The 26,138-nt window shown below is 42.5% G+C and overlaps 1 protein-coding gene across 5 annotated transcripts in view; it reads right to left on the bottom strand.

Moving 5' to 3' along the window:
* Positions 1-26,138, bottom strand: part of marchf1 (E3 ubiquitin-protein ligase MARCHF1) — a 647,227-nt gene that overhangs the window by 96,553 nt on the left and 524,536 nt on the right. For 4 of the 5 annotated variants that reach the window (XM_043698895.2, XM_087976603.1, XM_043698912.2 and 1 more), the window contains 3 exons: positions 22,125-22,201; positions 21,138-21,854; positions 10,722-10,902 (listed from right to left, as the gene is read on the bottom strand). In XM_043698895.2, the coding sequence (XP_043554830.2) occupies positions 10,722-10,902; positions 21,138-21,854; positions 22,125-22,201 (975 nt within the window). The remainder of the gene's footprint in view (positions 1-10,721; positions 10,903-21,137; positions 21,855-22,124; positions 22,202-26,138) is intronic. The other variant, XM_087976661.1, reaches the window with a different exon arrangement.

Raw genomic sequence — 26,138 nt, 5'->3', positions numbered from 1 at the left:
GCAGATAGCAACACCTACCAAAAGAGGGAGTTTGACCCAACCCCACAGCTCACCAATAGGATAAATAACACACTGAGGAACCTACAAAAAAACGGACAGATAACCAGGTCGGACCTACAAAGAATGAAACCTGAAAGTAACAACACCCCCAGATTCTATGGACTACCTAAAGTGCACAAACCGGACATCCCACTCAGACCCATAGTATCACAACCAGGGACACCATCACACAAACTGGCTAAAGAACTACAGCAGAAACTGAAACACCTGATCAGCGGATCCAGACACTTTATACAGTCAACACAGGAATTCTTGGACATCATCAGAAATATACAAGGAAGAAACCATGGTCTCATTCGATGTAACGGCACTGTTCACGTCTATCGACAAAACCCTAGCCAGAGAAACAATAGCCAACCTGCTGGACATACAGAACAGACAACAGGACATTGAACCTATCAACAAAGACGGCAGACTTAAACTACTGGACTTGTGCCTCACAACACACTTCACATTCAACAACCAGATGTACGAACAAATCAACGGAACACCCATGGGCTCAGCGATCTCTGGACTCATAGCAGAAGCAGTTATGCAAAAGTTAGAACCAACAGTCTTACCGCAAATTCAACCCAAACTCTGGGTCAGATATGTTGACGACACCTTTGTAATAATTAAAAACACAGAAATAGAGAAAACACACCGGATCATCAACGCCACACTCACAGGAATCCGATTCACGAGAGAGGAAGAAAAGGACAACCAACTCCCATTCCTAGACATGATGGTACAGAGAACACCGAACGGAGAATTCACCACAAAGGTACACAGGAAAGCCACACACACAGACCAAGACCTGAACTATGAAAGCAACCACCCCAACACACACAAAAGAAGTTGCATCAAGACACTATTCAAAAGGGCCACAACACACTGCAGTACACCAGAACTGCAAAAAGAGGAAGAGGAACACCTGTACAATGTATTCGCCAAAAACGGATACCCGCGCAATTTCAACAGATGCCTAAGGGAAAGACAACGGAACGAGGACATGCCTCAACCCAAAGGACTAGTCACACTACCATACATCAGGAGCATTTCAGAACTGACAGCCAGACTACTGCGACCACTAGGACTCATAACAGCACACAAACCAACAGCCACGCTCAGACAACAACTCACCAGAATGAAGGACCCGATACCCAGCATGAGCAAAACCAACGTAGTGTACAAAATCCCATGCAAGGACTGCACAAAACACTACATAGGACAAACAGGAAGACAGCTAACGATCCGTATCCATGAACACCAACTAGCCACGAAACAACATGACCAGCTATCCTTAGTAGCCACACACACACATGACAAGCAACAGGAATTCGACTGGGACAACACTACCATTATAGGGCAAGCCAAACAGAGAACAGCCAGGGAATTCCTAGAGGCATGGCACTCATCCACAGACTCTATCAACAAACACATCAACCTGGACCCAATATACTGGCCACTACAGCGGACAGCTGGAACTGACAACCGGAAGCGGCAGAGACAGGCCACTATAAATGCCGGAGGAAAGATCACAGAATCGCTTCACAGGAGGCTCCAAAGCACTGAGAATGTCACCTAGACAGGGACAAAACGTCTGCAAAACAAATTCCCAGCTCGGCGAACAGAACCACAACAACGAGCACCCGAGCTACAAATCTTCTCCCAAACTTTGAATAGGATAAATAGACAAAGTCTTTTCCCTGGAGTCAGGGAGTCCAGAGCTAGAGAGCATAGGTTTAGGGTGAGTGGGGAAAGATATAAAAGAGACCTAAGGGGCAACCTTTGCACACAGAAGGTGGTAAGTGTATGGAATGAGCTGCCAGGGGAAGTGGTGGAGGAGGCTGGTACAATTGCAATATTTAAGAGGCATTTGGATGTGTATATGATTAGGAAGGATTTGGAGGGATATGGGCCAGGTGCTGGCAGCTGGGACTAGATTGGGTTGGGATATCTGGTCGGCATGGACGGGTTGGGTCTGTTTCCATGCTGTACATCTCTATGACCTTCTAGAAGCATATGGAGACATGCATTCCCTTGGTCACCATGGCAATGCTCTCTTTGAAAGATTCAACTAGGTTGGTCAGTGATGACCAACACATCATCTGGTGTCATGTTGTCAGACAAGTAAAGAGACGGAGGGGTGGGGATAGGGTGTACCAGCCGGGCAAGGTGACAAGTTGCAAGGTGGCAAGGGAGTGTTGAGGGGAGGGTGGGGTAGACTGGAGAAACAGGGTCCAGCTGGGGCTAGACCCTGGGGCATGGTTTGGGTCTTGGAGCAGAGGGGACAAATCCTGGGGCAAGGTGCCAGGTCATGTCAGGGTTTGAGGGTGCAGTGTGATCTAGGAGAGCTGTAGTTGGCGCTGTCTCAGATATGTTTATGAGCTCAGTTATTCAGGAGTTATACTCTGCACTTAAATAGTCTAACTTTTCCCAAGTAACTATTTTACAGAATTTCATTAGAATCATTGGAAGCCTCTAAGTTTTAAGACAACTTTTGGAATGTTCAAAGTTACAGATCCAGAGAAGTGTCCCAGTGCAGAGGAAGGCCATTCAACCCATCATGCCTACACCAGTTCACAAAAGAGCTTTGGTACCTTGTACCAATCTCCTGTTTTTCCCACATACCCTTGCACATTATTTTTATATATTTCCTGGACAATTCCTTTGGAGTTTGCTGTGATGGGGGCTCCGCAGGACCCCACCCCCCTACCCCATGCAAAACACCCATCTGCGCTGGAGTGGTGATGGTCTAGCAAGCAGAAACCCTGCTGAATGTTCTTGCTGAAACATTATCTTAACGCCCCCAGAATTGACAGGCACCAGATGGACTTGTGGTTCCCTCATTTCTAAATAATGGTGTTAGGTTTACAGGTTTAGGTTTCCCAGATATGGGCACACTCGACTTCACCTTGAAAGAAAGCATGACTGATAGAACGAGTAGACATCACAATTGTTCCTTTTGAAGGATCGGAAGGCCTTTATCTGTGTGAAACTAAAATGCTATGGATGGTGGAGATCTGAGGGCATGTTGTAGTGTCCGGCAAAGAGTCACAGACCTGCAACACCACTCTTTTTCTTCTCATGCCAGTACGGCTGAGTATTTTTAGCATTTTGATTCAAGAATTTCTTGAGCAGATATGTTTCCTCCAGTTGGAGTTAAAACATGTAGGCACGTCCCTTTCCCTTTGCTTTAATCCCCGTGGCTTCTATTATGTACCATCTTCTCCTGCAAAAGTACGGCTGACAATGACTGAATAGAACGTAGAACATTACAGCGTAATTCAAGCCCTTCGGCCTTCGATGTTGCACCGACCTGTGGAACCAATCTGAAGCCAATCTATCCTACATCATTCCATTTTCATCCATGTGTTTATTCAATGACCATTTAAATGCCCTTAAAGTTGGCAAGTCTACTACTGTTTAAGGTAGTGTGTCCCATGCCCCTACTACTCTTGGAGTAGATTAGTGTGGAAACAAGCCGTTCGGCCCAACAAGTCCACACCGACCCTCCAAAGAGTAACCCACCTAGACCCATTCCCCTACCCTATATTTACTCCTGACTAATGCCCCTAACACTACAGGCAGTTTAGCATTGCCAATTCACCTGACCTGCACATCTTTTTTGGACTGTGGGAAGAAACCGGAGGAAACCCACGCAGGCAACGGGGAGAATGTGCAAACTCCACACAGTCACCCGAAGCTGGAATTGAACCCAGGTCCCTGGCGCTGTGAGGCAGCAGTGCTAACTGCTGAGCCACTGTGCCGCCCATAGTTACCAAGCCGTGAAATGTGGGTATATGAGACTTCCAGCAATGCTAAGTGCTTGAAAATAAGGTGAAGCATATCAGATTAGAGTCTAGATTGGCAGATTGCTCACAAAAACAGAAACTCAGCAGGTCCGGTAGCATTAGTGAGAGAAAGCAGAGCCAGTGTTTAGGATCTTTATTTGTTGTTTTGGTAGACTGGTGGTCAGTGACAAAACTGTATTGATGGAGCCCAGAGAAAAGAGTTGGACACTCAAAGGAGTGGGTGAGGGTCAGCTGCGGGAATGAATCGCTGGGGACTGTTTGTGGCTGACAATGGGCTGTTTAAAGAAGCAATCCACATGAATACAAGGCCTGGTGTGTGAGGATTGGGCTAAGGACATGGGAGAAGGTGCTCAGGCCCTAAAATTATTGAACTCTATGTTGATTCAAGATGGCTGCAGGGTTTCCCAAGCGGAAAATGAGGTGTTGTTTTCCAGCTTGTGCTCAGCTTTGCTGGAATACTTTACTTCAGATTGCTGTCAGGATCTAAACATTTGACTCAAAATTGGTGGGAGTTTGTTTCATAAATATTTTTAAAAGAGAGTTGGACAGTACTTGGAGCACATTGAGCTTACAATTTGCAGACAATAAGTGGGCATGTAGGATGAAGCATGATTTATAAAGACACCACAAGCCTGAATTTTTTTTTCTGTGTTTTAGGTTTATGTTTGGAAAAACAAATCACATATCATTCTTTTTAAGACCAAGTGTACTTTCTACAGACCAAAAATAAAAGAGATCAAACATGCAGAAGCATTTATATATTTGCATATGCCTAAAGATCCCAAATTCCTGACACATCTACCACTTTAGTTCATTGAAACTATGTTCTGTCATTGAGGCAATTAGCCTGACAAATCTTTTAAAGATGGCAGATGGATATAGATTTTGCAGGCCCAAGCAGCGAGCAAGTGTGTCTGAAACCTGGCCAGTGCCACTGAGGGAAATACGTGGGGCTGAACAGCTTAGAGAAGGTGATGGGAAAAACCTCATAGGAAGGAAAGAGATGAGCTTCTGCTCCTCCTCATCTGATACAGGGTGCGTATGTGGCCTTTGCATGTGGCTGGGAGGTTGCTGCAAACAGACAGCAGCCAGCCCTGAGAAACCACCCAGATTATTTGTGCCCTGATTATTTAGATTGGCTGCCTGCCTGGATATGTTGGGCACGAGCTGAAAGTGTGTTGCTGGAAAAGCGCAGCAGGTCAGGCAGCATCCAAGGAGCAGGAGAATCGACGTTTCGGGCACGAGGGCTTCTTCAGGAATATGTTGCGCAGGCAATCTGTCTACAACCGTGGTGCTGGGAAACCTCTCCAGTGGTGCAAGTACATCAGTAGGTGTTTACCAACATATTTCTGTGCAATGTAACTGATCCTTTGTATCGCAACTTGTAACATGGGCCTTATTTATTTTACCTCTCAGCCAGTATGTCAGGATACCTTTAAGAGGCATTCTCATTATATCAGTGTATTATGGTATATCATCCAAGGGATTTTTCAGTGTCATGTCACCTATGTCTAGTTCTTAAGTTACAGGAAATAAAGATAAGCATTGCTGTATGTGTACAAACAGCCAGCTGGAGGCAAAACACACATCACGCCTGAGTAAATGATGTCCTGCATGTTTCTGCCTGTTCAGATCGATCTGCAGCTATACACATAATACACAAGAGGGCAGCATTACATCACCGATCAACAGAAGCAGACCAACGGAATTGTTGGTTCAAATCTTTTGATGGGAGAAAGTTAAAAATCACGTAACACCAGGTTATAGTCCAACAGGTTTAATTGGAAGTGTCCTCCACAACCGCCTGATGATGGAGCAGCGCTCCAAAAGCAAGTGCTTCCAATTAAACCTGTTGGACTATAACCTGGTGTTGTGTGTTTTTTTTTAAAAACTTTGTAGACCCCGGTCCAACACTGGCACCTCCAAATCACATCTGATAGGAGTAGATTAGATTAGATTCCCTACAGTCCACACCGACCCTCCGAAGAGCAACCCACCCCAGACCCATTCCCCTACACCTAACACTATGGGGCAATTTAGCATGGCCAATTCACCTAACCCGCACATCTTTGGACTGTGGGAGGAAACCGGAGCACCCGGAGGAAACCCACGCAGACACGGGGAGAATGTGCAAACTCCACACAGTCAGTTGCCTGCGGCGGGAATCGGTGAAAGATTTTGGCTGCAGATGTATATCGACAAGCACAGGAAGCTTAGACTTCTGATAGCTGGATTAACCCTGCTTAAGACGGGTTCTGTTACTCCCTATGATGTTGAGATGAGATGGTCATGAGCTTCCCAACTACTTTTTGCCCTATATTTACACTGGCACTGAAATGATATTAGAAAGACTTCTTACTAAGTGCAAACCCAGCCAGGAGATCAGCTGCACTGTTAAATATACTCTAACACCATTTTATTTTTTATTCCTCTTTTTGTATCTAAGATTTGTCGATTAAGGGTGGAGCTGGAAAAAGCACAGCATGACAAGCGTTAGCAGAGGAGCAGGGGAATCAACATTTCAGGTCGGAACCTTTCAGCAGGAATAGGGAGGGGTAAGGAGGGTGGGAAATAAATAGAGGGAGGGGGTGGGGCTGGGGGAAAGTTATGTGGGATGGTGATGCAGGTGGGAGGTGATAGTGATTGGTCAGTGGGAAGGGTGGAGAGGATAGGTGGGAAAGAAGATGGGACTGGTAAGGTCAGGTTAAGGTTGGGGTGGAGATGGAGAGCTGGGCCTGGGGTGAGGTGGGGGATTTGGAAGTTGGTGAATTCTATGTTAAAGCCATGCGGTTGTAAGGTGGAAGATGAGGTGTTCTTCCTCCAGTTCATGTGGGGCCTTATTTTGACAGTGGAGGCGGCTCAGGACGGACGTGTCATTGGGGGGAGTTGAAATGCCCGGCAACAGGAAGGTGGGGTTGATTGGAGTGTACAGACCACAGATCTTCCCTGAACTGGTCCCCAAGTTCGCATCGGTCTCTCCGATGTAGAGGAGACCACATCGGGAGCAACCGATGTAATACATCAGGTTGGAGGCAAATCTCTGCCGGACTTGGAATGATTCTTTGGGGTGTGTGTGTGTGTGTGTGTTGCGAAAAGTGGATAGGGGTGGAGAGAGAAATATCATATTGGTCAGAGGATGATGCACTGGATTTAGAGATTGGTGAGGTGGAATGTGAGGACTAGGGGGACTCTAACCTTGTTGTGGTTGGGTTGGGTGGAGGATTGAAGGTAGAGATGTGGAAAATGGAGGACATGCTGATCACAGGGAGAGTGTCCTGATGAAGGGCTTTTGTTGATTTTCCTGCTCCTCGGATGCTGCCTGACCTGCTGTGCTTTTCCAGCACCACTCTAATCTCCAGCATCTGCAGTCCTCATTTCCGCACAGGGGAGAGGAAATTGTGGTCCTTGAAGTAGGATGACATATGGGATGTCCTGGAATGGAATCGCTCATCCTGGGAGCAGATGTGGCCTGAGCATAGAATTGACCAGCTTCCAAATCTCCCCATTCCCCACCTCATCCCAGGCCCAGCCTACCCTCTCCACCCCACCCCCTTAACCTGAGCCTACCTGTCCACTTTCCTTCCCATCTATCCGCTCCAACCTTCCCACCAACCTATCACAATCACCTCCCACCTGCGCCCACCTAGCTTTCTGCCAGCCCCATCCCCTCCCTCTATTTTTCAGCTCCCTTCCCCCTCCTGATGAAAGGTTCCGACCTGAAACACCGACTCCCTGCTCCTCTGATGCTGCTTGACCTGCTGTGCTTTTTCCAGCTCCACACTTTATCGACTCTGACTCTTCAGCAGCTGCAGTCCTCATTATCTCCAAGTAGCTAAGATTTGTCTCTAGGTACTTTGTATCTAAGATGGCGCCATGAGAAACTACATTGTAAATATTTCATTGTAGTCCTGCCCTTCTGAACTTGAGTGCACATGACAATAAAAGATATTCTATTTTAAATCCTGGTAATGTTCACCCTCTCATCCAACCAGATCTAGCAACATTGGCATCCATAGAGTGCTGTAGGCTATGGACGGGTTGGACCGAAGGGTCTGTTTCCATGCTGTACATCTCTATGACTTTATAACTGTATTGAACCATAGTCTGTAATTTCTTGGCCAATCTATGCCCGCTTTACCATTACCATCGAGCTAGGGTATCAACTCCCACTTCAAGGAAGAGTGTAGGCGGGAATGCTGAGCATATCTAAAAAATGAGGTGTCAACCCAGTGAAGCCACATCACTTGCATGCCAAATATCTGAAGCAGCAATTTGTATACACCGCTAAGTGATCCCAAAATTAATGGATCAGATCTAACCTCTGTACCTCTGCCACATCCGGTCTTGAATAGTGATGGACAATTAAACAACTAACAGGAGGAAGAGGCTCACATACATCCCTCTTTGTAATGATGGGGAAGCCGAACAGACTAATGCAGAAGATAAAGTTAAAGCATTGCAACCACCTTTCACCTGAAATTCATCTCAGCCTCTTCCTGAGGTCACCTGCATTACTAAGCTTCAACTAATTTGCTTCACTCCGTGTATTATCAGGAAATGGCTGAAGACATTGGATATCTCAAATACTCTGAAAACATTCCAGCAAAAGCACTGTTGACATGCTCTCCATAACTAGCTGCACCTTTATCAAGCTGTTCCAGAACAGCGTCAACATCGGTACCTACCTGACAACGTCCTCATATTCCTTCCACGTGACAATGTGCTCAATTATGCCCACCCGTCCATTCTTATTAGCAAAGTGACAATACACTCAATAGGCATTATTCAGGAAGAACCTGCTCTCTGATCCTCAGTTTGACTTCCACCAGGGCCACTCAGCTCTTGACTGCATTGTAACCTTGGACTAAATGTGGACTGAAAGAGCTGAACTCCAGAAGTGAGGTGATCATGATTGCCTTTGACCTTTTATCTGCTTATGGAATCAAGAAGCCCAAGAAAAATTGAGATCAATGTGAATTTGTTGGCAAGCTCTCCACTTGAGTCTTAACTCCTGTAAAGAAGGTGGACCATGGCATGTTGAAGGAAGTCAGGGTAGTGTCTTATGTTCAACATTATAAACTAGACAGTCTTACAATTTATATCTTGAGAATTGGAGTACAAAGATGCAGAAGTCATGTTGTATCTGTACAAAATCCTGATTAGATCCCACTTGGAGTATTTTGAGCAGATCTGTGCCTTAGGAAGGATATACTAACCTTGGAGGTGCACAAAAATGATACATGGACTTCAGCGATTAGGTTATGAAGAGAGATTATACAATTTACCCCTGTTTTCTCCAGAATTTAGAAGGTTAAGAGGTGGTCTCATTGAAGTTTTCAAGATACTAACAGATAAAGACAGGATACATTCTAGAACTAGGTGGGATAGTCTAATAATTAAGGCCAGAACATTAAAGAGAGATATTAGGAAACACAAAAAGGGTGGTAGTGGTTTTGAACTCTCTTCCACAAATGGTAGTTGATGCTAGAACAATTGTTAACTTTAAATCTGAGACAGATCATTTTTTCCTAAGCAAAGGTATTATGCGATATGGGTCAAAGGCAATTAGGAGTTAGGCCACAAATCAGCCATGACCTCACTGAATGGCAGAACAGTCTCAAGGGGCTGAAGGGCGTACTCCTGTTCCTATTTCCTATCTGTCCCTGGCATTCCCATTGCTGAATCCCCCACCACCAATTTTCTGCGGGTTACAATTGACCAGAAACTGGACTGGACTGGATATATAAATGGTATGAAACGCAGATACAGCAAGTAATTAGAAAACCTAATAAAATGATCACATTTATTGCCGGGGGGACTGAATACAAAATAAGAGAGGTTAGTCTTCACTTATACGTAGCACTGTTAAGACTAAATAAGGAACAGTATTGGTTTCCTTATTTCAGGAAGAGTGGAAGTGCACTGGAAGCATTCAGAGAATGTTGGCCAGACTGATGGCTGAAATGACAGGGTTTTCTTATAAGAAAAGTAGGGACAGGTTGGGCTCGTATCCTGTGGAGTTTATATCAGTAAGTGATGTCTTGTTTGAATCACAACATCTTGAGGGGGCCTGACAGGTGAATATAGAGTTGGTGTTCTCTCTTTGGGGGGGGAAGTATCAAATGAGGGATCCCGGTTTTAAAAATAAGGAGTCACCGCTTAAGACAGAGATAAGATGAAGCTTTTCTCCAATTGGGTTCTAAGTCTTTGGAACTTTCTTCTACAAAAAAAAACAGTGGAAGCGGAGAATTTGAATATTCCCAAGGCGAAGGTTGAACGATTCTTGACAAGCAAATGGTGAAACGCTATTAGGGATGGCAAGAATGCAAAACCGAGGTGTTACACAGTCAGGTCAGCCACAATTCAATTAAATGGTGGAACAGTCCTGAGGGGTCAAACGGGCTGCTCCTGTTCCTACATTTAATGTTCATATGTTCATAGTGGTTCCCCATCTCTTCCCAAGGGAAGTTAGTGATGGACAACAATCATTGGCTTTGCCATGACACCACGCCCTGTGAAAGAATTTATAAAAATGGTGAACTTGTAGGGGAGGGGAGAAGCAGCCTCGACTGATTTAAAAACAAACCTATGATACCGCAATTAATAGTCACCCCAATTTGAGCAGAGCTAAACTGAACTTGCTCATAACAGATGCTTAAGATTATATCGATCGATTAAAGCTATTGGTAAAATGCAGATAGGAATTTCAAACATATTTCATGTTGCATTCTGTGAATTGGCTTTGTTATTCGTATAAAAACGGCAATAATATCAGAATGCATTTCCATTTTTAAGATGCAAACCTTTTGGCAAACTCTTCAGTTTTACAAATAAAACCAGGTGGTTAATTTCTGGAGGGTGTACCTTCCGCAGTGGTTTGAGTTTTGTCTCCATTATGAAGTCATATTTACAGAGTTCGCAGCAGCGCGTGTCAGAGCTCTTGATCCACTGGTGTAGGCAGGCTTGGTGTACAAAACGCAACGTTCCTGTACAACGGCAAGGTGTGATGAGTGGACTATCATCATCTCCTTCACAGTGGCAGATCCTGAGAAGAGAAAGAAAGGCCACAAAAGTATGTGAGAACCTCGTGGTCTGGCATTGATCACCAGTAAATAGGCCAGCCTAAGTTATATCATTCATTGAGAACGGGGAGTAGTTTCCAATCAAAATGAATAGTATAGTTTAATTACATTTGGCTCAATGGTTGTCTTTTATCCAAATTGCCCAATAGGAGTCCTTCAGCTACTCCTTTAATCTCAAGGTAAAACTCCCTTTAATCTGCCTAGTGTCATTTTTGTCAGAACTGGATAACACACTGTCACTCTCTATTGGCAGTAATATCAGGGTGAGATGAGAAACAAACAATAATTCGCATTGTTTACCCATTTCCTTCTATAACAGCCAGGCGTCTTAGACTCAAGATGTGCAAAAGGAGGCCATTTGACCCATCATGTCCATGCTGGTCAATACAGATCTGACTACGCTAAACCCATTTTCCAGATTTTACCCATAAGCCTGAGGCTGAGTCAACACAATTAAATAGCCAAATACTGCTTACATGTTTCAAGAGTTTATGACTCAATCACCCTTTCAGATATTGTCAGAAACATTTAAAATCTTGGCCCAATTGTGCCCCTTGATCGTAGGTGTTTACCCACAGGACTATTTTCTTTCAAATGGGTAAACACCACAATTAAAATTATATCTGTAATTGTGCAATGTTTGTCGCAGTAAGTATGCAACATTGTCTTGATCCACAGAATTGTGATTATCCAGTGAAATCATTAGAATTGCCATTCAACCGATTCCATAACTCCATCTGGTCCTCACTCAGACTATGCACAGAAAAACATTAATTCAAATGCCTTCAAAATGACATAACATTATGAAGGAAATCTTTTTGCATAATATTCAATTAGGAAGGTACAGCATCAAGGTGGGTCATAATGACAAGTGAAAATACTGAAACAGAACTAAAATCTAAACAAAAGATTGCTAGCAGAGTTTATAGAAATACTACAAAATAGCTGTGAAGGAATTTGGTTATTAGTCTAAGATTTCCCAGTCAGCCTTACAAGAGCAGAATTTTTGCATTTATGAAAATTCGACAGGAAATTAGTCTGCGTGTTCGAAGAATTGTATTGAACACCAATTTAAGTTTGCTATCGGTTTTGCAGTGTGTTATACTTATGGATACTAGAAGCTAGATATATTAATACATAGTGTCCTGTTTTTAGCAGACAGAAAGAAAACGTACACTCGCTGCACCTGTTTCAACTAAACAAAATAGAGATAGCCATTCTCTAGGTCATCCATCATGGCAAAACTGTGACCAGAGTCAACTAGCCTGGTTGAAATTGAAACAAGCTTGATAGTGAACTGTCAGTCATCATCTAACTCATGCATTGTCCATGATAATATCTCTACCAATCAAAACCCCATTTACCAATCTATAATTTCCTTCTTGTACAGTACAAAATGCTTCACATTTGGTATAAAGAGGAAGTGGGAGTCTTTGGAATGCACATCTGCACATCCCTGAATGTGCAACATAATAGATAAGGTGGTGAAGATAGCTTTTGTTTATTGGATAAGGTATAGAAAGCAGGGATGCAATGCTGGGACTGTATAAAACACTGGTTTGACAGTCCTGGTCATCACATTACAGAAAGGGCTGTGGGGAAAGTGCAAATGAGCTCGAGAAAAAATATATCAAGAATTTGAGAAATGCAACAATAAGGAAAGATTGGATAGAGCTCGGTTTGTTTTCCTTAGAACAGAGGCTGGGGGTGGGTTGATTGAAGTGTACATAGTTATAAGGTGGGGAGATAGAGTAGACAGGAAAGCCCTATTTCCCTAATGGAGAGATCAACTGTCAGAGGGCATAGAGTTAAGGTGATTGGTGGTAGGATGAGAGTGGACATGAGCATAAATCTTTTCACCCAGAGGATGGATGATGTCTGGGATTGAATGTTCAGTTTGGTGATGGAGGTAGAGATCTTCAATGTTTAAAAGGGACCTGGATTTATATCTGAAATGCTGCAACAGCAAGGCTACAGACCAGGGGCTGGAAGGTGGGAGAAGAATGAAAGGCTAGTTCTTGTTCAGCCAGTACAGACACAAACTGCAGAATAGCCTCCTTCTGTGTAAGATTAGATTCCCTACAGTGTGGAAACAGGCCCTTTGGCCCAACCAGTCCACACCGATCCTCCAAAGAGTAATCCACCCAGACCCATTTCCCTCTGACTAATGCACCTAACACTATGGGCAATTTAGCATAGCCAATTCATCTGACCTGCACATCTTTGGACTGTGGGAGGAAACCGGAGCACTCGGAGGAAACCCACACAGACACGGGGAGAATGTGCAAACTCCACACAGAATCGAATCTGGGACCCTGGCGCTGAGAGGCTGCAGTGCTAACTACTGAGCCCCAGTGCTGCCCCAGTTTTGTAGAGGAGAGATTCCTACAGCAGCATGTTTCCAGTATAAGAAAAGGATGAAATGTAAGATCTGCTTCTTAGAAATGAGTTAGGCCAAGAGTAACAAGTGTCAGTAGTGAAACATTCATGAAACTGTGATCATTGAACTGTAAAGTTTAGAATATTGGGGAGAATGATACGTAATAATGCAGAGTAGGAAAGCATCAATTGTCAGAGAATGTATTTCAAGAGGGCAAGAGCAGAGCTGAGTAGGATTGACTGGAATGTGAGGTTGGCAGAAAAGAAACAATGACTGAATAATGGGCTACTATCAAGGAGGAGACAGTTTGGGTAGAATCAAAGTATAGTTCCTTGAGTGGGAAGGGTAGAACAAATAAATCAAGAGATACAAGGTTCTGCTTATGACAGGCAGAAAATAAAATTGAGAATGTTCAGATGGGAAGTGTAGAAACAAGTATGAGAAACAAAGGGGAATGATGAGGAAAGGATTGGCAGCCAGCATAAAAGGGTGTCCCCAAGTTTTTGAAAAGCATATCACTAGTAATAGAGTGGTAACAGGAAGAGTAGGGTCGATTATTGACCAAAGATGGTTTTATAACCGGAGGAAAGAGGCATGACTAATGTGTTAAATGAATACTTTGCATCGGTCTTTACCGAAAGAGGGAGATCCTACCCATGCCATAGTGACAAAGATGGGAACGCTGTGACTAGAAGGGTTCAAAATTGATAAGGAGGAAGTGTTGGATAGACAGTTTAGATTAGATTAGATTACTTACAGTGTGGAAACAGGCCCTTCGGCCCAACAAGTCCACACCGACCCGCCGAAGCGCAACCCACCCATACCCCTACATTTACCCCTTACCTAACACTATGGGCAATTTAGCATGGCCAATTCACCTGACCTGCACATCTTTGGACTGTGGGAGGAAACCGGAGCACCCGGAGGAAACCCACGCAGACACGGGGAGAAGGTGCAAACTCCACACAGTCAGTCGCCTGAGGTGGGAATTGAACCCGGGTTGTGAGGCAGCAGTGCTAACCACTGTGCCACCGTGCCACCCACAGTTGTTGTAAAAGGTCACAAGGCAGTGGGATTTATCAGTAAGTTCACAGATGATAGGAACATTGGAGGGCTTGTAAATGCAGATGAGGATAGCCTTAGATTGCAGGAGGATATAGATGGGGTGATCTGTTGCAAATGGAGTTCAACCCAAGTAGTTATGAGGTGATGCACTTGGGCAGGACAAGGAAGGCAAGGGAATATACGATGAACGGAAGGATCCTGGGAAGCACAGAGGATTAGAGGGACCTTGGCGGGCATAAGTGGAATACTTGACATTATTAGCTGAGGTTCAGAGTTTAAGAACAGGGAGGTTATGCTGAAACTGCAAAAGTACCAGAAACAGAAACCCACACAACCTTTCAGAAGTATTTATATGTGCATGAGATGCCAAGGCATCCAAGGTTGGCACCAAGTGCTGTAAAATGGAATTAGAATAGTTAGGTGTTCATTTTTAACGGGCACAGACTCGAATGACCAAAGGGTCGTTTTCATTACTGTAGATCTCAATGACTGGATGAGTCATACATCTAATAACTTTATGATTGCAGAGGCACTGATCACAGTCTTTCAGTCTTCCCTGGACCCAGGGACGTGCAAGACAACTGAAAAATTGTAAACATTATGGTCTTATTCAAGAAAGGTTGCAAGGATAAACCCAACAATTATAGGCCAATCAGTCTAACTTCAATAGCGTGGAAGCTTCTCAGTGCAATTATTCGGGATAGATTCAACAGTTACACGGAAAATGGTATGTTGATTAAGAGAAGTCAGTATGGATTTCAAAATGGGATATTGTGTTTGCCTAACTTGGAGTTTTTTGGAAGAGGTAACAGAAAGGTTTGATGAGGGTAATTTTGTTGATGTGGTGCACATGGACTTCAGAAGATGTTTGATAAAATGTCACACTACAGCCTTGTGGGGAAAGTTATATATCATGAAATAAAAGTGTCAGTAGAATATGGGTCCACAATTGGCTGACGAATAGGAACCAGAGAGTAATGGTTAATGCTTATTTTTCAGACTGGTGGAATATTTTTGGTGTGTTCCCAGGGGTCAGTAATGGGATCCTCGTTTTTCTTCATATATTTAAATGGCTGAGCAAGGCAAATCTCTGGCACTTAAGAGATGGCTGAGAAAATGATATTCAGTGTAAAGATTTTTTTAATGGTGACAAGACTTTTTGCATTGAAGGGCAGAAAAATAGGAGGGAAAAGATGTCAAGAACATTTGTTCAACCAGCTGCTAAGAAATAAGGCTCCAACTGACAATGGGAGAAAGAAGGCCCGATATTGGACCCACTGGTGATAAGCCATAACTTCCTCAGCAAGAAAGGGTAGAACCCCAAGCACGAGGAGGAAAACAATGCCCATAAGATATAGGAGCAGATTCAGGACACTCGGCCCATTGCATCTGCTCTGCCACTCGATCATGATAGGTTTCTAAACTCCATTCGCCTGTCTTCCCCCCTGTAATCGCTAATTCCCTTACCAATCAAAAACCTCTCTCTGTCTTAAATGCACGCTGATGTGGAGGTGCCAGTGTTGGACTGGGGTGGACAAAGTTAAAAATCACACAACACCAGGTTATAGTCCAACAGGTTTAACTGGAAGCACTAGCTTTCAGAGCGCTGCTCCTTCATCAGGGAGCTGTGGAGCAGGATCATAAGACACAGAATTTATAGCAAAACATCACAGTATCATGCAACTGAAATGATATATTGAACAAGCCTAGATTGCTGTCAAGTCTTTCATCTTTAAGAATGGGCTGCAGGTTTTGGTTAATTTACATATTAATGAACCGAAACCTTCAAACCATTTTAAAAGATGAAAGACTTGACAGCAATCTAGATTTGTTCAATATATCATTTCAGTTGCATGACACTGTGATGTTTGCTATAACTTGTGTCTTATGATCCTGCTCCACAGCTCCCTGATGAAGGAGCAGCGCTCTGAAAGCTAGTGCTTCCAAACAAACCTGTTGGACTATAACCTGGTGTTGTGTGATTTTTAACTTGGAATACACTTTGTATTCCATCAGGGCGGCACAGTGGTTTAGTGGTTAGCGCTAGGGACTCAAGTTTGATTCCAGCCTCGGGTGACTGTCTGTGTGGAGTTTGCACATTCTCCCCGTATCTGCGTGGGGGTCCTCCGGGTGCTCCGGTTTCCTCCCACAGTCCAAAGATGTGCAGGTTAGGTGGATTGGCCAAGCTAAATTGCTCATACTGCCCAGGCATGTGTAGGTTAGGTGGATTAGCCATGGGATACAGGGTTACAGGGATAGAGTAGGAGAGGTTTGGTCTGGGTGGGATGTTCAGTGGGAGGATTGTCTGGATGGCCTGCTTCCACACTGTAGGGATCCCATGATCTACCACCTCTTTACCCACTCTCCTTGCCTGCCCAAGATCATCTTTGTGTCATCTGCAAACTCAGTAGTAACAATGCTCTCAGTTCCTTGGTCCAGATCGTTAACGTATAAAGTGAATAGTTGTGGTCCCAATACAGATCTGTGGGGAACTCCACTAGTCAATAGCTTCCATCCTGAAAAAGACCCCTCTATCCTTATTCTCTGCCTCTGCCAGTCAACCAATCCTCTGTCCATGCCAGTACCTTGCCCCAAAACCATGGGTTCTTATCTTATTTAGCAGCCTCCTGTGCATGCAGCACCTTGTCAAAGCCTTTCTGGAAATCCAAACAGACCATGCCCACCGGCTCTCCTTTGTCTAACTTGCTTGTTATGTCAAAGAATTCTGACAGATTCTTCAGGCATAACCTTGCTGTGACAAAGCTGTGCTGACTAAACCCTATTTTGCCACGCACTTCCAAGTACTCTAATGGATTCAAACATCTTCCCAACGACCAAGGTCAAACTAACTGGCTTTTAGTTTCCAGTCTTCCACCTCCCTTTTTAAATAGGGATGTTACATTAGCCATTTTCCAGTTCTCTGGGATGCTCCCTAACTCCAGTGATTCCTGAAAGATCACTACCAATGCCTGTACTTTGCCATAAGCCGCTCCAAGCAAAACCATCTCGTAGACATTTCCATGAATTCCTTTTCTTGAGAACGGATCCGAATTCCCAAGTCCACCTGCATATCGAAGTCCCCCAAGGTTACTGAAAAAGTCCCTTCCTTACTAGCCTTTTCTAACTCCTGAATTATTTTCTTCCCCACATCCTAACTACTGTTAAGAGGCCTGTACATAATTCCTATCAGGGTCTTTTGTCCTTTGCAGTTCCTCAACTCTACCCACACCGATTCTACACCTTCCGACTCCATATCACTCGTTGCTATTCATTTAATTTCATTTCTTACCAGCAAGACAAACTGCTGCCTCTGCCCATCTACCTGGCCTTTGATTGGACATGTATCCCTAGATATTTAGTTCCCAACACTGATCCACTTGTAGCCATGTCTCTTGTGATACCCACAACATGGTACCTGTCACTTTCAATCTGTGCTACAAACTCAGTTGTCTTGCTTCATATCCTGCAAGCATTTAAGTACGACATCTTCAGTCTTGCATTAACTTCGTCCTGTTCATAGTTGTCCCCTTATCTACCATGCTTGAAGTTGCTTTTTCTCATACTGTGTGTCATTACTTGTTTTTGAAATTTTAATAACTTTGGTGAGACCCTCTTGTAGCTTTGTCGATATTTTTCAATGCAACTGAACACAGGAAATAACACTTCCCTTTGGTGGAGACATCAATGATCAGGGGCAAAGATTTAAGGGCAGGTGCAGAAAGTTTAGAGGGGATATGAGGAAAGATTCTCTCACCCAGACGGTGGCAGGAATCTGGAACTCATTGCCTGCAAAAGTACCAGAAACAGAAACCCACACAACCTTTCAGAAGTATTTATATGTGCATTTGAGATGCCAAGGCATCCAAGGTTAGGCACCAAGTGCTGTAAAATGGAATTAGAATAGTTAGGTGTTCATTTTTAACGGGCAACTGAACCCCAACTCCCAGTATTTAGCATAAAACCCTAGTTATGTGATTGACCAGGACTCTGGTCCCAGCATGAGCCTATCCCATCAGTTCCTCCTTCCCCAGAGGTGACACTAATGTCCAATGAATTCAAACCCATTTCTCCCACACAAATCTTTGAGCCAAGTGTTTATTTCTTTAATCTTGTTGACCCTGTGCTACTTGCTCATGGCTCAGGTTGTAATCCAGAGCTTATCATCTCTTTTGTTCTGCCTTTTAATTTTGCCTCTAGCTGCTCATATTCCCTCAGCAGAACCTCTTTCCTCTGCATGTATCATTGGTATCTACATGGACCATGACAATGGTTTATTTCAGCTCCCACTCCAAAATCCTCTGCTACCCAGATGACAAAGCCCAAACCTAGGCACCAGGCAGTCAACATGGCCTTTGGGACTCTTAATCCTGTCCACATAGAACAGCATATATCCCCCTGACTATACTATCCCTGATTACAACTACTCAGTTCTACTCTTCCTCCCTACGATCCCTGCTCTCAACCACACAGGCAGCAGGAATCTCAAACCTGTAGACAAGCTCAAGGGCTGACGCACCTTCAGCACGATTTCCCGAATTTGTAAATCTGCCTCTTTCATAGTCGCATTCTCCTGTCCCGGACAACTGACTGAATTTGAGGTAGTTAACCCAAGATATGTGACCACCTCCTGAAACACAACGTCAGGTAACTCTCTCTGCCTCCCTGCTGTATCATAGTGCTTGAAGCTCAGACTCAAACTCAGCAACTTTGAGCCAATGATCTTTTTTATTTCAAAAATATACTTTATTCATAAGAGATCTTTATATACATATAAAGGTACTAAAGCAGTTCTGTACAGTCTTTCATGACCACTGATGTCTGTGACCTTGTCAGCAAAGGTGCTGCACCCCACACCCCTGGTCACTGTGAATTGAATTGAATTTATTGTCATGTGTACCGAGACACAGTGAAAAGCTTTGTCTTGTGAGCAATACAGGCAGATCACAGAGTTAAGTAGCCTAGATAAGTAAATAATAGGTAAACAGCAGCAAAAACGAAAGCACAGATACAGGCGAATGTTAAGAGTTTATGAGTCCATTCAGTATTCTAACAACAGTGGGGTAGAAACTGTTACGAAACCGGCTGACATTTTGGCACGGACATTCATTTCTGGTTTCTAACAAGGGTCGGCTATCGGATTAAATGCATCTCAGAGTAGGGTGCATACCATTTCCCCTCACTGATCACTAATGCCCTCTTTTAATCGGGGTTATCAGATCACACTATTTAAATGCAGTGAACTGCAAAGAAGAAATTTCTTTCCTCACATATATTTCCCTTTAAGTGCATACTTTAAAATGTATTCTTATGCTTTTTCTAAATGTTAGCTGAGGAACAGATTATGAGACATTTAGATCCCTGAGCTCTACCAAACTGCTCAGAAAACTGAAGTAGCCCCGGTGTCAGTGTTTCTTTTCTCCTCCGAAGCACTTTTGTAGCTTCCGAGGGCAGTTTATTAGGCAGGCAGTGGTCTGAGGGGCAAGTGAACTCCAACATTGCCAATACATAGGGCCTGGGAGTTGTGGCTTCAGTAATCAGCGAGATGGTGGTACTAATTTAAAAGTCACACAACACCAGGTTATAGTCCAACAGGTTTAATTGGAAGCACTGATGAAGGAGCAATACTTCCAATTAAACCTGTCGGACTATAACCTGGTGTTGGGTGATTTTTAACTTCGTACACCCCAGTCCAACACCGGCAGCTCCAAACCATGGTGGTATTAATGGCAGCCATCAGATCCCAATGTCCTATGACACAATGATGCTAAGGCAATGCCCCTGACGTAACAGAGTGCAAGTGAAGCCATTGAGTTGACCTGGATGCTGCTCAGCTTGCATCCTGTCATAAGTTACAAATAAATAAATCTTAAATTATTTCAGGAGGAAAAAAAACAAAGTGGAAGGGGTAAATAATAACATGAATAAAAAGTGAAAAAAAAAATCAGATATTTATTTTGGAGGATACTTCCATAAATTCAGCATTCAAGAATGAAAATTACATTTTAGGACTAAAATGAGCAACATCACAGATTGCTTTCTACAGAGAGAAAAAAAAATCATTGAAGTGTCATCTGATTTGGATTGTAACCTTCTAACATCTGGAACTATAAGAATTACTTTTGCATTTTCTAATTGGTATGTAGAAGTGTAAATCTTTGTGAAATGGTACATAACTAACTCACCTGTCAAATTGAATCCATGTTAGCAGTCAAAATCACTACTTCACCCCAAGTAAAAACCCTTTGATTCATTTGCTCTTAAGCTTTTACATGCGTGCGTTTTTGACAGATGTTTTCCCCTCAACTTTATGTATCTCAAGTCATATAGTCACCTTTCAGATAGTAACTATTCAATTTATCAATATTTCTCTAATCTAAATTGTATTATTTCAGACAATTTGACTTCTACATAAGAAATTCTTCAATGATTAAGATTATTTTATTCTTTCCACATCAAGAATTAGTATATAGGGATTTGTATTAAACAGAGACTAATTACGTGAACCAAATATGTAAAACTAATTTGTATAATTTAGTTTGCAGACATCAATATATTTGACTTTGTAATATCCATAAATATTCTAAAATCTATCCCGACATTTTTCGATAGTTACAATTAATGGGATACAAATACAATAGTCATGTACCATATGAAGCAAACTGATTAATCTGTGGATGAAAAATATAGTTTGAGCATATTTTTAACATTGCATGTTATGCAAACATTGGCTTTCATTAGTGGTTATAGACCAACCTGCAGACTTCCCCATCATCACGGTAATCATCTAAAGTCTGACGTTGGGTAGGACTAGCACTCCCATGAGATTCTGGGTTGATAGCTGTTCCACCTTCGAACACTCTACTGGTACCTTTCTGACCAGTAAAATCTTTCATAAAATCTTCATCTTCAAAGGAAGAAGAATTTTCAGGATCCTTTTTAATGGAAATTCCTTTGCTTTGTTCAAATGTCTGTGAACAATTCTTTGTGTCAACAAAGGATATTGAAGACGCCTCCTTGTGAGACCTCCTTTTGCTTTCTCGGATTATTGCTTGATTGGGAAGCGGATTAATCTTCATCTTATCCCAATCATTTTCAGAGTCCATCGAGTGGAGGGCCGGAAGAGTCCTACCTGCATTTTTCTCCAATTCTCCGAGAGAGTTGCTTTTCCTTCGGCTCTGTCTAGAAGCCCTCATTCTATTGAAATTTCTTCTTCTGACTTGAGCCCAGTGATGTTCATCTGATGATGAATCAGAATCATTCCTACGGAATCCATTTATTTTTGCGCAAGAAGACCCGGACTGCTTTTCGGGAGGTTTGGCGTGAACGTGCAAATGCTCGCATCTTTCACAGAGTTTTCTTTGCTTTTTGATTCTTCTCTTTACATGTTTCTTACCAGAATCCCTGCTGTGATTGCTGAGCATCGTGACAGGAGCTGAATATGTGTCACCATCTTCACAACGGGCAGTAGATCTAAGCACAGCATGCAAAGTTGGGAAAGCGGAAAGTAGAGAAGATGAAGGGAGAACATGACAGACATGGCAAAAGAAGTGAAAACAAAATGAATTAGTAATAATATAAAACAGTCATCAAATACTGATGAAACAGAAAAAAAATCAACTGAAATATAATGAAGACAAGCTGAGACTCAGACTAGAGATAAACAGACACAAAGAGATAGAGGTAATTCAAAGTGATACTTAACCATCAATTATCACTAACGAACTGCCGAAACTCTCATACCTGCAAATATCCTGAGTAGACAGGCTAACAGATGTACGTGACTGGCTCCTGGGAGCTGTACCTGTTGGACTACTTGCCTGCAAAAACAAAAGTTATATTGAAGTCAGTATGAATCGGGCACCACGAGACCAGCTCAAGTAGAAGTCAGAATGTTAGCTGTACAAATAAATGCGTTAAAAAAAAAACCGAGATACTTCATAGACAGTGAGAGGGAGTGGGGGGAAGAATTGCTGGAAGACTGAAAATATATGCTTTTGGTGCACAAGTTGCAGAAAAGCTTAGTCACCCCGAGAATTGGGTGGGATTCTTCTTGAATCATTACATGTAGCAGTCGAATAAACGTACGTGGCATTTTCAATCATGTTTGAAGACAGTTAAGATTGAATGTGCAACTGAAGGTACATTGTAGTCCTGATGAAGGCTTTTGGCCAAAATGTTGATTTTCTTGCTGCTCGGATGCTGCCTGACCTGCTGTGCTTTTCCAGCACCACTCTGATCTAAAAACTGAAGGTACATGGTCGTCAGTCTAGATATAAATAATAGATTTTCTTCCCTGGAAGACAACCTGAGCAACATTTCAGACACATTTACCAGTAACATTTTGTTTATAGATTTTTAAAAACTGAATTTTAATTCTCAAACTGCCATAATAGGATTTGAGATTACATTGTCTGGATTATTCATTTAAAATTCTGGAGTATTTCTCCAGGCTTATTGATTTCTAATCCTGTTACATTAACCAACATATAATCACAGCCTTCAATTAGAAGGTGGACAAGGGTTAGAAATTAACTAACAAAACTATTAGAATCATACAATCCCTACGACGTGGAACGGACCATTCGGCCCAACAAGTCCACACCAACCACCAAAAAGCATCCCATCCAGATCCACCCCACTACCCCTACCCTGTAACCCTGCATTCCCCATGGCTAATCCACCTTGCCTGTACGTCCCTAAGGGTGTGCACTTCTCCATTTTCCTCAATGAATTAGCAATTACCTTAAACTATGTCACCTTTAAAAGACAACTTTGCTCTGACTATTCATCTAATTTATTTGTAGCTTATTAATTTTGTTTAATAGCATTGAGTTTGAATTGGATTACCATAGAGTCCTAATTTACTTCCAATTTTTGTGACAATAAAAACTTTCTGAACACTTCAAGAAACATATTCCCTAGGGTATAATATAAGCTCCAACAAACAGTATTTTAATTTATTTTCCACAACCTGACCCATTTTTACAATCCTGGAACAAATCACTAAATAGCCAGGAGGGCAAGTCTAAAGTTTAACTAAAAGTTTATTTTTAATCTAATCTTAATCATAATCAGAAATTTTATTATTGGCTGTTCCAGCAGGCCTTGTAAGTTTTAAAATTTAAAACAGAGCCTTCCTGAAAATTCTGTTTGGGAAAATTGTACGATACATAAACCTTTACAGTATTCATAGCACAGTTCTTAATATTCTACAATCAAATACATCCTGAATTTTTTGCTGCATTGGTTAACTGGCCTGCAACTCAGTGGTCTCCTAAAAGTACAAAGTTACTCTCTCACTCCAGAAGATACAACAGGAATTCTATTACAACTCCACAGTATCACCACCTTGGTGAACAAATCTGACTATCCCTCTGAAAGGGACAATCATGAGAGGTATCACAATTTTCGAAATAAATGAGTGAAAAATTGTCCTGCTGCAACCCAGGCTGCACCACAACATGTTCATATTTATAAGATGTAATATTATGGACTAGGCCAGACCACTTAAAACATTCTTAAGCAGGCAGCTCAGACCATAACTTTGCAATTTATTTCGGCAAGTGTACAGTGAAAATTACCCGGATTAAGTTAGTGAGGTTGACTGGATTTAAAACAGATAAAACATTTATTCACAAAATTACACAATGAAACACGAAGAAAAGAATAAAGAACCCCTTCAGAACTCAGTCTATCCAAACGAGACTTAAGTATGCTGTTCCGAATATACACAATAAGCAAACCCCCTTTAAAACACAGTACAAAAAACGGTCAGATGTTTACAGGTTGAAGTTAGAAGGGCAGAAAGAGAGATTCCACACAGCTCACTGTTGAACTCATAAAATAGTTCTGGACTGAACTAAACTGCTCAGCTGGAGAGCTGACCACGTCCCTTTCATTATACAGGTCACTTCTAAAACATGACCACTTTGGCCTGAAGTCACATCTGTTTACACATAAACAAAAGGTCTCTCGGTACCCTTTAATCTCAGTACCAAACCAGACAAATTGGAACTGTGAATGGTTTATTACCCCTCTGCAAAAACCAAGGACACAGTAAGCTTGAAAAAAGGAACAGCTTTTAGAAAAAAAAAGGACTATCTTTGTGACAATAAGGATAATAAAATTACTACAAATAGTACGTCTACAGCAAAATGTGTGTACATCAGGAGTTATGCAATATCAAAATTACGAGCTAGATTTTCACCAAGTCAGTTCAGACCCTACTCCTGGGTTCCCAAACCCATTCTGAGGCTTTCCAATTTTTACCAGTGTGTTTACAAGGTAAGGCTGATTTTGGTAGCAAGCCTGCACCCACCAACCCCAACCTGAATAGGTGGATACGTCGCTGCAGGTTTTTGTGGACAATCAAATCAACAGGGATTGAATTGTTGTCCAGACTTAGACAGTCTGATCACTTGCAGCTGAGGAATCTCTTCAAGTCAAGTACAATTCAACTGAGCAAACAAGCTGAGGTCAGGAAGCAAAATCAGTTTCAAGGAGACCCATATCCCAAATGTTAGCAATTCACAGGAGCATGTTGGATTTAAAAGCAGAGAGGTTGCCACATACAAAAAAGAAAAGGGAATCTAAAAGAGCATATATCAACCACCCCAGCTAAGTATCAACAGTATGGTAGTAAAACCTTATGGCCAAAGGGAGAGATGCCATTTTTTGTAGGATGAAGGGTCGCTTGCAGGCTGTGTGTCATAGAAAAAAGCTTCTCCAAAGTAAGCAAAAAATGAAGGCTTTGAAAGGTGGCAAGATCCAGGATATAGAAGGTATCAGTGATACTGGAGCGATCCAGGAACCAAGAGGAAGCTACTGGAGTGCTGATATCCTACTGAGGGAAACAAGACATGCTTTTAGTTAGACACAAGTATAATGTTTCCATTCGTTCTCACACTGAACTGTGATTGGAGAAATGTCATCTTGAACAATTGGGCAAAAAAGTATACAGACTTGGAGTTAAAGACTCAAGGTCATGGGACAACTGAATACCACATTTCAATACAGAGAGGGACAAATTACTGAAGCTTTACATGTGATCCCGACCAGAGTAGTTCACTCTTAAGCAGGAGAGCCTGTACTATCTTGCATCTCATTTGGGGAGCACAGCAAATATAAAGCCAACAAGATTAGTCTAAAAATATCAGAGCTCAGTTTCCACAGCCATTCAGAGAAATTGGAAAACTCTAGACTGCTTAAAAATTATTCTACATCCTGAAATGAAACCATTGCATCAGCTTACACCCAGAAAGGTTCTTCATCCGCTCTTGCCACAGGTACAGAAGGAAATTGACTCTATGTGGAAGGAGGGTTTAATTCAGTTGGGACACAAATGACAATCTGGTGCTCAGATGGCCCTTTACCAAAATCAATGATCTATTATCTGCAAAGTTCTTACACAAGAGGATTGATGAGGGCACAGCGGTAGATGTGATCTATATGGACTTCAGTAAGGCATTCCACAAGGTTCCCCATGGGACACTGGTTAGCAAGGTTAGATCTCACGGAATACAAGGAGAACTAGCCATTTGGATACAGAACTGGCTCAAAAGGTAGAAGGCTGAGGGTGGTGGTGGAGGGTTGTTTTTCAGACTGGAGACCTGTGACCAATGGAGTGCCACAAGGATCAGTGCTGGGTCCACTACTTTTTGTCATTTACATAAATGATTTGGATGCGAGCATAAGAGGTACAGTTAGTAAGTTTGCAGATGACACCAAAATTGGAGATGTAGTGGACAGCGAAGA

The sequence above is a fragment of the Chiloscyllium plagiosum genome, unplaced genomic scaffold, assembly GCF_037043375.1.
Source record: "Chiloscyllium plagiosum isolate Xiang-an unplaced genomic scaffold, Cpla_swu_hap1 HiC_scaffold_1, whole genome shotgun sequence".
Classification (NCBI taxonomy): Eukaryota; Metazoa; Chordata; class Chondrichthyes; order Orectolobiformes; family Hemiscylliidae; genus Chiloscyllium; species Chiloscyllium plagiosum.
The sequence above is the reverse complement of the archived record's forward strand: the minus strand, read 5'-3'. Positions and strand labels throughout refer to the sequence as shown.